At 47.4% G+C, this 15,282-nt stretch overlaps 1 protein-coding gene and 1 long non-coding RNA gene across 2 annotated transcripts in view; both read left to right on the top strand.

The window, feature by feature from the left end:
- Positions 1-8,508, top strand: part of LOC128917536 (uncharacterized) — a 31,105-nt gene extending 22,597 nt beyond the window's left edge. The window contains exons 5-6 of the mRNA XM_054220781.1: positions 530-618; positions 8,295-8,508. Coding sequence (XP_054076756.1) covers positions 530-618; positions 8,295-8,363 — 158 coding nt within the window. The 3' untranslated portion in view covers positions 8,364-8,508. The remainder of the gene's footprint in view (positions 1-529; positions 619-8,294) is intronic.
- A 137-nt stretch (positions 8,509-8,645) lies between these two features.
- LOC128917539 (uncharacterized) overlaps positions 8,646-15,282 on the top strand; it is a 105,443-nt gene continuing 98,806 nt past the window's right edge. Inside the window, exons 1-3 of the long non-coding RNA XR_008469294.1 lie at positions 8,646-8,863; positions 9,682-9,742; positions 11,905-12,026. This is a non-coding gene — a long non-coding RNA (uncharacterized LOC128917539). The remainder of the gene's footprint in view (positions 8,864-9,681; positions 9,743-11,904; positions 12,027-15,282) is intronic.

The raw sequence follows: 15,282 nt of genomic DNA, 5'->3' as shown, positions 1-15,282 counted from the left end.
GTGCTGATTGGAGTGGGGTGAGGCTCGCGCTAAATTACAGCCAGCTGTTTTCTGCCTCCGCAGGCTACTTGATTTGGCCAAAACTGGAGAGGTCAAAGTCATGTTAGCTTAAAATCATGAGTCTGCTCACCTGGAGGCTGATGAGTATAGGCTTGAAAAGGACTACTAGGAAGATGACTCAAGCTATGTCAAGAGTTTCCTCTTTTTGATGAGATGGGAGAGGTGCCAATAACTCTGCAATCGGTCGTACTATTTCTGAGGAATGCTTAATCCCTATGTGGGATGCTCTTTGCAACAGGAAGGGAGAGGCTATGTGGTCTATTGACTGCAAATAACGTACTGTTGAATAGGGAATGTTTCATTTTAAGGCTTCTGTGTGTAATTTGCCTGAAATAGTTTATACTGTTGAGGAAACAGGATGGCCCACAGGGCAAGGTGTGCTTGCTGCTACCTACACAGTAGTATTTATAGCAGAGTCATTTAAATAAGCAATGCATAAATGACACTATTTTTCCCTTTCTTTCCAAAGCAGGTAAGCGTGCCTCTGAAATCACGTACGCTGGTTCTGCTGAAGAATACTCAGCAGCTGGCAGTGCAAGCTGGTCACTTTGGAGACAGGTGAGACCTTTGAATCAAAAGAGAAAGCAATTGATTTTCCTGGCATTTAAATTGGAAATTGCATTAGGTTTCTTAGCAATTAGAATATTGGGTCACCTACTCCATGCAGTTTTAACAGAACACTTGAGGGAAAACCACTCTCTTCCTGGAACTGATGGAGGACGAATTGGGCATCATCCCTCACTTTGGCCTCTGACCAAAGATAGGAACAACCTCTGCTGGTTGCTTGATAGCATCTATGAGAAATGAAAGGCAAATTGCTATCTAAGAAGGATTTTCTCATTGTGCCACAGAAGACCACAGCTTTTTTGGTTAGCTTTCTCAGGCAGCCTGAGCTCCACAGCCAGAAGATTCAACTCTGTCCAACATCCCTAAGGATCCAATTGGACCGACCAAGTGCTACTTAGTTCCTTGAAAATATTGTTCTGTGCCTGACGGGGAGCCACTCAGTAGAAATGGAATGACAACAGGCTTTGGGGGCTGTCATACCCCTGTGCATTCAGCGGTCCTGTCTGGGGGACAGGAGAGTCGGTGGTTCTGGCTCTGGCATCCTTCAGTAGCCCCAGTCAAAGACACAAACGCTATGATGTTAAGAGGCACTTCATGCCGCCTTGGTAGGCTCAGTTTTGTTCTGGGAAGATTTTGAACTAGCAGTTGGCATCCAAAAGAGACAATAGGGAGCGAGCCCTCTCTTTGTTCCCTTTAGACCTAAACCACAGCCAGCATCCTCCTGTTTACTCCTCAGCGCTGTCAGTGTGATAGCAGGTTTGCATCACTCATTTATTAGAGTGTTATGAACTGTTCTGGAAGGGCTGTTGGAGAGTTGTTTTGGCATCTACTTGAAAAGAAAACATTTGTGTTTGTTTTCTATGCTCCTGAGGGAGAGATTGTCTTTATGGGTTGTCATGTTTCCATGTGTACTTGTGGTTTCCTTATTTCCTGCCTCTTCACTGTAGGCCAAAGCTGCTCGTATTTTGCGACATGTCTGAAGCAATAAAGCTTTCTGAAACTGGTCAAAGCTGCTCACCCTCACCCTCAGATCTTCTTGGGAGGCTTTTGCACTGCTTTTTCATGATGAGCATCAGCTTTAGGAAGCATGGTTCACTGCTGAGGATGGTGGAGTTCAGGACCAGCTACAGAAAGGCAGCACAAGGGATATTCTAAAGGTTAAAGAACTGTAAAGTGGCACTGGAAACTAAACCTGCAAGTCACGAGTCCTCATTGCTAATCCAGTTTTGGCATGGATGAATTCTGTGACCATCTGCTTTGCTTCTGGTTTGGTTGTTTCTTACCTTTTTGACTTGTTAGGCTGTGAACAAGTCAGTAGTGATTAGTGAAGGAGCTCACCAGGCCCCGTATATGTGGCTGAAAGTAAGCAAGGGGCTGGATGTTTGGCTGCTTAAAACCAGATGTCTCAAGAGGTGCCATAGATTTGGTGTGTAGCACTGGCGAAATCTTAAGTCATGGGTTGGTTTTCCAAGGTCTTCAGGGTAATCATCTCTCTGGGTTTTGTTGTAGCATTTAACTCAATGGAAACCTGCAAGAACTGCTGTAAATAATAAAAATAACACCAGTTCTCCATTGCTGCACCCAGTTAAAGCATGTGCTCAGTCTCCAGTGACTCACCCCAAGGGGGAGCAGGCGGGTCCCTCAGCCCTCCTTAGGGCTCTGTGGGGCAGGGGACAGGTCTGTATTCCTCTGACCGTGCCTCGAGACGCACTGCCAGGGCAAACATCCCTGTCAGCTCTCCTCTGGCTCTCTGTCCTGGTTTGTGTGACACAGGACTAATTTCTCTTCTAATGCTCGGGAGAACTGCACTCTTAGAAGACTCCAGTGTCTGAATTTGTGAAAATATTTACTTTATAGCCAGATACGGGATAAGGGTTTCAAGGTCTCAGTGTTTTGGAGCTCACCAGGTGCGGGGATGAGGAGGAATGAGACCCGAGCACTTGACCCAAGCTGTCAACAGGATTATTTCATACCATGAACATCACATTTAATATAAATTAGAAAGTTTAGTGAGGAGTTCTCTCTGTCTCTCTCCCTTGATGGCTGTAATCCGGAGAACTTCTTGCCCCAGTGCCTTCCCAAGTGGGGAAGGGTCATGGGATGACAGAATAATTGTCTAAACGGCAATAAATTGTTGTGGGTTCCTCAAAATGATAACAGTGTCCTTGGGGAGCTTGCTGGGGCTGCTCCGTGGCTGAGGACATGTCTGGTTCTGAGTCACCTCTTGGGCTGAAGCTGCAGGAGCATCCCAAGCTGAGCGTGTGTCCAGGGCTGCTCACAGCCCTACACCCTACCCGGCGAGGGGGGCAAGTGTGGGGATGTGTCCCCTCTGCAGGCAGGCAGGGCTCGGGCCACGTACCGGGCTCCTTAGATTTTGCTTTCCCTGAAAGAGGAGGAAAAAAAAAAAAAAAAAAGGAAAAAAAAATGAAACCACTTCATATCTTATCTCTGGCTAACGTTATGAGCCAAAATTGTAATCTCATAATTTTTTTTTTTTTAATGGAACTCCTGTTCTTAAAGAAGTAGTCTGCGGTGACACTGGTCTCCTCTCTCTACTGACTGGGAGGTTTCAGCTCAGCGCTTCCACTGCCCCACGCTGGGCTGACGTCCCACTGCCTGGGACATCACACTTCTCCATTTCTGCATGGGGCCCCGACTGTAGCTCCCGCCGATGCAGGACTTCCCCGGTATATTCTGCCTTTGTGTGACACCCATCCGTGGATGGAGGCGTCTGTCAGGCTCCTGCGTGTCCCGTGGGCAAACTCAATGATGAAACCCATCTGAGAGATATTTTCTTAACTTCATGCACTGTAAATACACCATCCCGCTCCATTTCATTGATGAGATAAGATGAGGATAAGAGTAAATAGCAAAAAACCCCAAACTCCCCAGGTTTCCCCTAAGGCCCCTTTTCCTACAGCAGCGTTTCCACAGAAACATCTCACAGCAGCACGCTAAGCACAAAAACTCAGCCAGGAATAATGAAATGAGAGACGTGTCCTTTGCAAGCCGAAGGCAATTAGGTTTGGTAAATGCAACGTGAGACAAGGGAATTATTTATGGCTGTATAGAGGCTCCAGTCCGGGGAGTAGCTCTATCTCACAGGCTTCAAATGAACACAGTAAAAGAAATGAGATGAGTCCGGTTGTGACACTTGGTGGTCCCTGCAGGTTCGCAGGCTGCTGGAGATGTTATTTGTTAAAGGTCAAAGCAGACGTTCATATTGTTATTCAAAAAGTGGGGGAAAACGCTCCCAACGTTACAGCCAACATCAACGATTTGCTGAGGTTGGAATTGAGCCAAATGCCAGTTTTTGCATGTTTTGGCGACGCTTGCCTCCTTGTTTTAACCAAAATTTTAAGCTGGGGTATATTTACAATTGTGAGCTGGTATGTTGCTTAATGCAAAACAAGCAGAAAGAGAAAACAGATAATTATGTGGATGGCTTTCCCCTCTGGCTGTTCACCAGAGCATTTTGAGCATTTTTCTTTTGCCATTCCAAAAGTTTCTCTACTTTTTTTTTTTTTTTCCTTTTTGATGATCTAAAAGATATTCTAGGGGGAAACTACCTCATACAATTCAGAAGGGTTTGGGGTTTTTTTTGTTGTTTGTTTGCTGATATATTTCCCAATTCCTTCTCATTTTCTAATTTCATCTTTTTATATGCTCAAGGCTCTCAGTTATGAGTTTCTTCCTCTGACAAATAATGTGAGTAATTTTCTGGCTTCTTGTCAGTGGCAAAAGTCTGCGTAAAGCTAACAAATACCTCCTCCACAGTGTAATAACTTTTCCTTCGAGGTTTGCAATGTTTGTTCATTATCATTTGGTATGAACCGCATGGTGTGGTACCAAAATACAGACACGTTTTGAGAGTATTAAATCCGTTATAATTGTAATTTTTTTTTCTCCCTGGGGAATGTTAGATGTTTATGCGCAGGGGTTTGAAATGTTTATTCAAAGAAAGCCATTATCTAGGCTTCAGGATCTAATGTTGAACTCTGGGTTGAATAAAGGTTGAATAAAACCTTTTCACCTGGAACAATAATCCTCATGAGACATTGTGATACATTGAATTGGGTATTTTTCATGGGAGCATCATGTTTTAAACTAAAACTTCTGGTTGAAAGATAAGGAAATACTTGTGGGAGGGGCATTTTGAAACATCAACATTGGAAAGGGAGTGTATTTCTTTAGAAATTCCATAAGTTTTTCACCTTTTTCAAAGAAAAAAATTCTTGGGTGTCTTTATTCGGTGAACTTCTATATTTTTAGTTTTCATCCCACATTAAGGTAGAAAAGCCAAATGTCAGAAATTGCCCTGGGGTGGAAGTTCTGTTTTCGAGTGTGGTGGACCAGGACTTTAAAGCCACAAGTCTCTCTGTTCCCATCATTAAACTTGCTTAGGAAAAAACCCACCTTACTTTGTAAGAATTCAACCTGTCATTCCCTCCTTGCTCAAATACTTTTCAACGTTTGAAGGTCAAACCTTTCAAAGCTGTGAGGGCTTTTACCTGAGGAGTAAATACAGAATGAAGTTTATATTTTAGATTTTTTTCGCCTGTATTTGTCAAAGTTGGGTTTGAAAGAGGACAAGGGAACTCTGTAAGATGTACTGGATGGAGACTGTACAGTGCTTTTAGAGATGGAGAAAGGACGTAGGATCCCTCAACGCCTGCACAGTGAGGGTTTGGGTACCTATGGGTGAATATCACATTTTCCCAAGCCTCTAACTCTGCAATGTCAGGTTTGAACTAAGACAATACAGAGCCAGCCCTGAGCATGTCGGGGACGTTCAGAGGTAACTTCCCGGGAGAAAAAAAAAAAAAAGCTGTTCTGCGGCTGCAGAATTCACCAGGATCCATCCGCTTCTGGCACCAGGGATGGGGAAACCAGGGCTGGGAGTGGACAGTCCCAGTCTCTCTGCCCCTCTCTGTTTCCCAGGGCTCTGCTCAAGCGAGCAAGCGATCCCCACATCCATGCCACTGGCACAGGTTTCCAGAGACTCTTGATTTTTGGTCAATGAGAAATCATAGGATTTGGGCACTCCACCCGTTGTGCGATTCAGTTACATGAGGAGAGGTACCGCAGGTGTCGGGCTGCATTCTGAAAGTCTGATGCAATCGCTAACCACTTGTTGTTAGCTGAATGAAGTTGCCCATCTCAAGGAATCGAAAGAAAAAGCCCAAGAAACCGCAAAGCGAACATACCAAAATGAAAATCCCAGTCTGCTCAGGGACAATGGTCTGGAAGGAGAAGTGTGAACTCAGATTCAGCTCCTGCTTTTGCTGTGTGTTTATTCTGTAGAGTGGAAGCAACTTCCCAGTGCTTCAGCTCCCAGCTCCTGCCCACCGGGTGCCCCATTTCTTTTCCCCCACCCATTCCCATCCATTTCTGTGCTTATCTTCATCTCCCCTCCTCCTTCGCCACGGTCAACACATCCCTTGGCAGAGTTATCTTGGCTCCAACACTGACAAACAAGTCCTTGATTTTGCTTAAGATAGTTTGGGGAAGGGAGAGCGTTTGAAAGGATGCACTGGGGTTCCTGGATGAGAAGTCCTGGCCATGTCTACAGTGCTCAGTCCTTGGGGGAACTGCAGGGATTCTGTCCGTCTGTCTGTCCATCTGTGCATGGGAGATGGACAGCCAGGGCCCCAAAGTTTTCACGTCCTTGTTTTTGTGAGTTTACTCAGCGTGCTGTGTTTATTTAGTCACTCTGAGTCAAAACCCAAACATCCCAGGCATGCATGCCTAGAAGTATTTTGTCCTTTAAAGAGAACATTTGAGGACAAAACTGATAGCAAGAGATCAGGGACAAGGGATCAAGCTCAGGGACAGATCTTGTGCGTGAACACTTGGTCAGTTTAGGCTAAAACCAGACAGAAAATGGGAATCTTTCCCATGTCCTCATGTCTCTTAGAGCATGGTCAGTGGGTCACCCGCCACTTTTGTGTGTCATTTTTACTGTCGAGTCTCGGCAACGTTCTCCTCAGCGCAGCCGTCAGCAGACAGACCTTCGCTGTTGGTCCGTTTTGCCTCTCCCCGAGCTGCCGTGGGGCAGCGCTCAGGGCAGATGCTGAAGCGCTGGTGGCTTTTTGCATGGTCCAGAGCCACTGGTCATGCTGCTGTGGATCCAGCCCCCAGCAGTCAGCCAGGCTTCACTCGCTGCATTACACAGTCTGTTTTGCTGCAAGCCTTCCCAAAAATAGACCTTCGCTCCAACATCCAAAACTCCCAGAAGAATAGCAGCCTTAATATCACGCTGAACGCGTGCAGGATTTATGGCTCTGTCAGGCATTGTTCAGGTAGTTTCTATTTTAAGAGATATTGGGCAAATGAAAGAAGATCACCAAGGAAAAATACACTTCAGATGCTTAATCCCGAAGGTTCCCATAAAAAAAAAAGAGCACATTGCTTGGAAAATTCAGAGCACGGTCTGCATAACAGTCCTAGGAGGCAGGAGGTGAGTTTGTCCTGTCACAAGCTCCAGTCTTGAAGTCAGGGTCCTCTGTAAAGATTTTCCCTCTCCTCTCTCTGATGGTGCTCCGGGAAGGCAAACGCTTTCTCTGCCCATGGCGTATCAGGAGCAGAGATGCTGCAGGGGCTCCCATTGCAGGGGCTGCTCTCCCACGCATGGAAGTGTGGTGTCTATGAGCAAGCACAGTTAAATGCAGATTTTTCTGTCTGGTTTGGCAAACCGCAGGAGCTGGGGTGCTAACTCAGCTCTTCTCCCAGATCTCTTGAGTGCAGAAGTTGCCAAGTAGTCACTTGACTCAAAAATCCTGGAATCATAGAATTTACAGGAGGTGATTTTTTTTTGCCGCATGACTGCATTTCTTGTTCCATAAGCTGTGTTTAATTAATGAGTCCAAGGGTGTAACACAGACATGCCTTGAGATCATACCCAGGTGAAGTCCAGCAAGGAATAAATACCGTGTCAAACCCACCATGGTTTCCTTGGCTGGGGTATCTGGATGCTCAGGGCAGAGCAGCAACTGCTGGAGTTTGCATTTCCCCCTGAGCCAGGTGAGGGGAGCTACGGCTGGACATGAAGTCATCTGCATCCATGTGAAAGCTCCTCTGACACCAGTGAGATTGCAGAGGTCTGGGAGATAATTTGTGCTTCTCTCTGCACAATTCCCATGCGTGCGTGCGGGCTCCGGCAGCCTGTCCCCTCTGGGTGAGGTTGGGTGATGTGCAGACACTCATAATACTCATAGGAACGTTATTTAGGGGACTTCGCACAGATTTCTTGAACAGCCCCTGGTAATTAGTCACTGGCACACATCTCTCCTACTTGTTACCACAGTTGTTGAAGTTGGTTCATGCCAATAGTTTTCTCCTTGGAGGCCCTGCCATGGCACGGCACCATGGTGTGATGTCTCCTCAGCTCTGCGCAACTCCCGGCTCAGCCCCAGGGACCGGTGATGGATAACCAGGAAGAAATGTGGCTTGCTAAAAGTAAATCAAGCCACTTTGCTAGATAATAAATGCTTCTTAAAAGTTCACTTGCGTCACAACGTATCTCAAAGCTGGGACAGATATTTCTTACTCTTAAGAAATTGCAAGTGGGATTTATTGCTGTGCCTGTGACTCCAGCGGTTTTGTGGGATGCCGCGGGAAATGTTGGGGAAGCCCTGACCTCAAAGAGGTTCTCGCCCTCTCTGCAGGCTTTGGGAAGCTCCCTGGCTCCACGTGTCCCCCACCTGAAGGCTCCTGAGAGGTATTGCTCCCTGTGAACTCGAACTGGCCCACGGACAGCACAGCCAGTTGGCACGCTGATGGCTTCCTTGCTGGTGACTCGCTGGAGTAAGACTGTAAATTGCTGTCCCTAATTAGAAGCTTTCGCTCTACGTGGATGATAATAAGTCCAGGAACAAAGATGGATGATAGTAATCAAGGACAGGATCAATAACTTTAATCCTAGAGCAGAGACAACCGATATTAATTAAAAGTAAAACCCTCTAGACTGAGAATTTAGTGGCTAGAAAAAATTGTTTTTGAAAATTCATTTGTTTTCTTGTTGATGTTTTTTTTTTCCCCTTTTTTTTCCCCTCCTGTAATGCACAGTTCCTAGCAGCAGACGGATTCCTTCCTCCAGAGAGGAATATTGCCAACGTTGTCTCCAGTTCCCCCGTGGAGACAGCCAAACCCTGGGCAGGAGCACGGGGAGATGCATGACAGCTTTCCCGAGTGCAGCGCGTTCCCCCCAGCAGGGAGCATTTCCCAGTGACAACAGGTAGTCCCAAGGGTCTTGGTGTCTAAAGACCACACGTACTGCAGAGCTAGCTGGTCCCAGCCCCATCCTGGTGCCTGGGAGCTGGGACGGAGATTTCCCACTCCATATCTCCAAATGTGTTTCCACTGCTGATGACTGATTATGAAGGAACCCAAGTGAAGGTCCAGGCTCTCTGCTGGCCCTGGAGGAGGCTGGACTTGGTTTTTCTGGGCTCCTTCACCTGCCTTCTCCTGTTTCTCACTCAAGCGATGCTTTTCGGTGGCTGGAGGTGGGTGGATGCTCAGCCTGTGCTGCAGAGCGGGGTGACAGCAGTGTCCACTGCTGACTCAGCCTGTGTGGGAGGGGAAACTCCGCACGGTGTCTGCAAGACCATCTGCACAGGCGGGGGATATCACTGTCCCCTGACCAACACCCCCCCACCGAGTGCCAGGGGACAGGGAAGAGGTTAGGGGGACCTTGGAAGACCTGATTCCTTCTCTTTCCCCACCACAAGTTTCCTGTGCGACTCCAGACGAGTCATTTAATGTCTCCATGGTTCCCCATTTGTAAATACGGACTTTCCCTATCTCACCGGAATGGTAGAAGGATAAATACGCTAACGACCTCGGATACTCTCTCAATGTAGACTGACTGAGTCCAGTTAAAGCAGTACCTCGTCTGAGTAAATAGCCAGGAAAGGTCCTGATTTTATGGGAATACATCAGTTATTCCTAAGAAAACAAGTAATATTTTGGGTGACTGCATCAGAGCACACAATGGTGCTTCGAAGTTGTTCTTGATAATTAATTCCATTTGTCATGTATTTTGGCTCTTTACAGGGTGTTGCTTTAGGTCCTTGAATACATAAAGGGAAGGATGTAAAGACAAAGAAAACAAAGAGTAAGTTACAAGTAATATTTTCTCCCATGTATATGTAAATATTCTTGTTGAGGGCATGGAGCTCACTTATGAAGGGAGAGACTTCTGACATCTGTGGATGGGGATCAGGGCATCATTTGCAAGGAGAGTGCAGAAGTCTAATGGCAGGTTCTTCTTCACCACACCTGAATCAGAGGAAACGTGCAGGCAGAAGAGTAATGACAGGAATGGGAATCATAGAATCACAGAATGTGTTGGGTTGGAAGGGACCTCTAAAGGCCATCTAGTCCAACCCCCCTGCAGTCAGCAGGGACACCTTCAACTAGATCAGGTCGCTCAGAGCCTCATCCAGCCTGGCCTTGGATGTCTCCAGGGATGGGGCCTCCACCCCCTCTCTGGGCAACCTGGGCCAGTGTCTCACCACCCTCAGTGTAAAGAACTTCTTCCTCATGGCTAATCTAACCCTGCCCTGCTCTAGTTTAAACCATTGCCCCTTGTCCTATTGCTACGTGCCCTTGCAAACAGCCCCCCCCCAGCTTTCCTGTAGGCCCCCTTCAGGAACTGGAACGCCGCTATAAGGTCTCCCCGGAGCCTTCTCTTCTCCAGGCTGAACCCCACCAGCTCTCTCAGCCTGTCCTCACAGCAGAGGGGCTCTGGCCGTCTCATCATTTTCACGGCCCTCCTCTGGACCCGCTCCAACAGGTCCATGTCCTTCTTGTGCTGAGGGCTCCAGAGCTGGACATAGTACTCCAATCTGCCTGTGGCATGGAGGCTGGGCTCATGAAGGGATGCTAGACATCTCAGAAGACTGTGGAAAGCACCAAAGCAACGCTTAAGCATTTTGGTCTGGTTTTGTCAATGGTTGTGTTTTCCTGAAGAGCAGGGTGTGGCGCAGAGGGGCCAGACAAGAGCCTGTGTCGAGTTGGGGAATTCCTCCCAGGGCGGTGACACATGCAGGTGGGCTGAGAGGGTGGCTAACACCTGCTTTGGTCAACAAGGTGTTAATGAGAGCTAATGAGAGCTACCTGACACCTTGCTCTGCTCCTGCAGGTGTGTGCATTGGCGAGGAAGATGAAAGGGGGAGTGGGAAGGGGAGGTGGGGTATGTTGGGGGTGGGTCGTTGCAGGCTGGGAGAGGGGGCTGCAGTTGGGGTTTTGGTGTGCAGTGGGGCTCTCGTGTCTGGATGTGCTGAAGGTATGGAGGGCAACTGAGGCATAAGGAATTATTTGGGGTGGTTGTAAGGGAAGCTGAGGGAGTCTGACTGCTTATGGTCATATTTATTTTTAGCTACTTAGTCAATTCTGACTCCTTTAAGTACCCAAGTGAAAAATACTCAAGAAACGCAATAGTTCAGGCTCATACTTATCTGAGATGTTTCCTGTTGCATGGGACTGAGTTGAGTTAGTGCTTTACTTCGGCCAAAGACTTTCTCTGCTCCCTATCCACATAAGTAATCGATAGTGATGACTGCAGGGTGAACGAGGAGATGTCATTCTACTCTCTGAGCCTCTTGGCGTGACTTCTGAAATTCCTTGTAAGTCCCAGCCGTGCGGGCAGGCGGTGCCGTAGCAGAGAGCAGCCGTCTGTCCCCCTCCTCTCTAATGCCTGGAGCGCTGCTCTCAAAGAACTGCAGGGTGTGTTCCCAGCTCTCCCGGGCTCTGTGACTGCCTGTCCCAAAGTGACCAGGGAGAGAAAACAAGAAATATTTGGTTTTGCTGAAGAGCCAGATGGGAAAACTCAAAGGGGAAAACAGCGACAGGCCAGCAGTGGCCTGGCTGATCTCTATTTTCTCTCTGTCTCACAGATCAGAGATTCGTGATATATAAGAATGGGGGGGGGGATGGCAGAGTTAAAAAAAAAAAAAAGAATGAAATAAACACTTGCTCAGTGGTATTTGTTATTGGAGTCTAGAAGCTAGCTGATGCTATCACTTACTCGTGAAAGATGTCCTCATAGTCACTTTGACACAGGGCGCTGGTTGGGAGTTCTCTGTTTGCTGGAGAATGGCCTCGTATGGTGCAATAAGCCAACCAGTCTGTGGGTTATTAGCATCCATGCTAATTCCTGTGGCTCCAGGACCAGTCTGGCAGCCAAGAAGACACACAGGTTGGCCACAGTGTCCGTATGGGAGGGAAAGAGGGTGCAATTGTGGCTTCTGATGAGGTTCCTTTCATGTGGTACAGGTTGCTGAATGACAAACATCTGGAAACATGAATGCTGACACATAACTGCCATGTTCCAAAGCTTCGGCCAAAAAGGAGAACCTGTCCCAGACTAGACTGATCTCATGTCTCCTGTACTCCAGGTGAGTGCCACAGCCCCAGGCTGAAGGGCTGTTCTCATCTTCAGGTTGAAGCGAGTAAGAGTGCTCTTACGCAGTGAGCAAAGAATTTAAGGAATCTGTCACAGGAAACTGAAGGAACAAATAATACTGAATAGTTTAGAAAGTGATTAGTCTGCTCGTGGACCTGTTACTCGTGAGTTTAATACTAAAGGGAATAGGTATGGAAGTACCTTGTGAAACCATTGCTATGGTGGGTGTGAGTGTGGATGCAAGGGGGAACAGGAGGGAAATGAAACACCCCTGTGTTCTTCCTAAACAGCATCTTCTGCCACTATGGTTCAAGAACTGGCCTCAGTGGATGGTTGGTCTGATATTTTAGGATGTTCCCTATGTCTTTAAGGGTCTTCGGTCTTTGATTTACTGGGAGAATGCTCTGTCTGGGTGACCGACTGGCAGCGTGGCTTGTATGAATCCAAACAGGTCTATTGGGAGGTATGGGCTCTGTCTGGACTGCTTGGCAAAGGGAGACATGGTGCACCCTCTGGGAGCCTGGACAGAGCACCCTGTGGTTCCTGCCTGCTCTCTTGGCATGTACGTCCTCCCCCTGGGGACCAGGGGGGAGGAGAGATGGGGCTGTGAAATCCTTCCCTCTTGGGTCTTGCTCTGATGTGTGCTTTCCAGTTGTCTGTAGACTTAGCAATGCTCTTGGCTTCTGCAGTTCCTGTCATGTAGAAAGCTCCAGCTCAGAAGAATCCCTTTCTAGTGGCACAACTCTTGGAGGAAGGGTTGGGTCCTCTGAGAGCCTCTCTGGACCATGGTTAGGCTTTTCGGGAAGGGACCCTTGTGCCAGAGGAACCAGCACTGTGAGGACTCTGCCTGTCCCCAGGGATGTTGGAAATGAACCATGGTTTTGAGCGGAGAAACCTTGTCCAAGAACTTCCATTGAAGCTGTTATCTCCTCGTACCAACCTCTTGTTTTGCCAGAGTGGTGGTTTTGGAGATGAGGCCTGAGCTGAATGAAGTGCACTGCCCACTGCCAGTACTGTACTTGCCATAGGTTAAAATATTATTGCATTTTTTTGTCTTCAAGTGGCAGTGCGTTGCTTACCCACCACCTGGGTAAAGCCATGGAAGGTGGGATATTCCCAGATGCTGGGGTAGTGATTCCTGGGGCCTCTAAAGGCCATCAGAGCCCTTCAGAGAGCACTAGGTGAGTGTTTTGTGAAGCATGAGCTGAAGTTGTTGGTCTTCTGCTGACTTCTAAGCTGCGTAAACATAAACCTAAATGAATGATTTTTTTCCCACCAGATCTGACATTAGACAGGCCTTAATGTACAACGAAGGTAAACCCGTCTAATTTGCGTTCTCTAGTGCAAAGGGGAAGGTGCCCTGTGTGGGAGCAGAGGGACCCTGGAACCTTTGGAGTTGGGGGATGCAGTTCCTTCTGAAGGGATAGTAGAGGGGTAGAGAGCAGGGACTATCTTGAGGGGCCACTGTCCCAACATTGGAAGTTATCAGTTAGCTTCTTGGCCTACCAGAAGATGGGCGTAAACCCATTAATTGTGAAGTCAAGACAGTTAGCTTGAGCATTTGAAGTTTTGCATCCTGGCAATGTACATGCTAAAACGGAGGGTGGAGAAATGACATAGCTCAGCACCTCTGGGCTTGCAGTGGCCCGGGAACCTGCCTGGTGTCCCCTTACCCTTGGTCTGCATGTGCGCTGATCTGACATGGGTTACAGAAAGTTGGTCTACAGAAAATAGAGTGCAGGTGGAAGCAGTCCTTGCTACCTGTCTGCAGGGTGTTGGTGGCACTGCTGTCACAGCCAACCTGCTGCAGCCATGCTCCTCGTGTGCATGCCTTCCTCTGGGATTTCCCAGAAAATATAGAACAGGTGCTGCTGTAGCGTGATAGTTTGCTTTATCACTTAGCAGATCCACCCTGTGACGCAGTAAGACTTTCCTGGGGACGAGTGACATGAAAATTCCTTGTGCAACTGGGGCAGCGTTCTTTTTTACCCAACATAGTTGCCCTAAAAATAGTGGAGCTTTGCTCAGCTGCATCTTGAGAACCCTCCACAAGAATAAATAAGGTAGAAACTCTTCAGAGAAGTGTGTCGTCATTGCTACAATTACAACCTGAAAGCCCGACCCCATGGTGCCCTGCTGAGGCAAGGAAATACTCCCATAGTGAGTTAGGCTTGCCAAAAAAATGTTTTGTGGTTATGTACTTGGCTTTGAATGGCTGCATAAATGCCTTCTTGAAATTTGGATTGTAATTTGGAAGCTGGGGCAAAAAATGGCGGATTTGCTCAACAGAATGTGCCTAATGAATAAGCACGGAAGTCTAGTTTATGACTGTAGAGGGTCAGTAATAATGTGATATGCAGGAGACCAGTCCTATGCTTTTAGCCTATGTGAGAATTAGCTGCAGACGATGGGTAATGAAAAGGTCTTTTTCAATCCTCCTTAACTCACCTCCTCTATTAAACAAGTACAAAGGGCTGACCTCTGAAGGTAAACTATTGAGATGGCACCATGCATAATAAGGCAGTGGTAGCAAAGCCCTAGGGACTGTGTGGTTTCAGTGGACCTAGAGATTCGTACACAGATATTGGAGTTTTCCACATGCTGCAATAGCTTTCCTACTTTCTCACCCGATAATTGAGTAGCAAAGAGGAACAGTCTCACTGCTATAACAAAAAGTTGTTTCATATCTCCTTGTTTTTGTTCTAGAGGTTCCCCTGATTTACATACAGATGTCCTACTTCCTTTTCTTCAAAGAGTGAAGTCATCTCGCTAAAGGGCTAGGGCATGGGCAGTGCTTGCTGCTAACCATCCCTTTGAAAGGATGTCATTTTTCATCCTTGGCTTTCAGGCACTGATGAGAGAAGGGAAGTGTAGTGAGCAAACGTCTACTTTGTGTGATATATATATAACCATGCCCTGGCAGCTGTTTGCTTGATTATATCTTAGTAGATCTCTCCCACTTTGGTCTCTGCGTGCAGAAATGTGCCTCTATATCCTGTCTGCAGTGATTGACTCAAAACTCGGGAAGGTGTTCATATGCCTTTACAGTAACCAACTGGCTGGACCATCAGCAGGGAATGATGAACCTCTTCCCCTCCTGGCATGTAGGACAGCACTCTCCTATTTAATTAATGAGTTTATTCTCACCAATTAAGGCAGGGAGAGAAGGGGGAAAGCCAGATGCTTCGCTGTCACGTTGACTCCTGAAGGAGAGCAGCCACGCGGGCTGGTGCAGTAGCCAGCTTCAG

This window comes from Rissa tridactyla, chromosome 14 (assembly GCF_028500815.1).
Source record: "Rissa tridactyla isolate bRisTri1 chromosome 14, bRisTri1.patW.cur.20221130, whole genome shotgun sequence".
NCBI lineage: Eukaryota > Metazoa > Chordata > Aves > Charadriiformes > Laridae > Rissa > Rissa tridactyla.
Note: the sequence above shows the minus strand (reverse complement) of the source record. Positions and strands in the feature narration are given on the sequence as shown.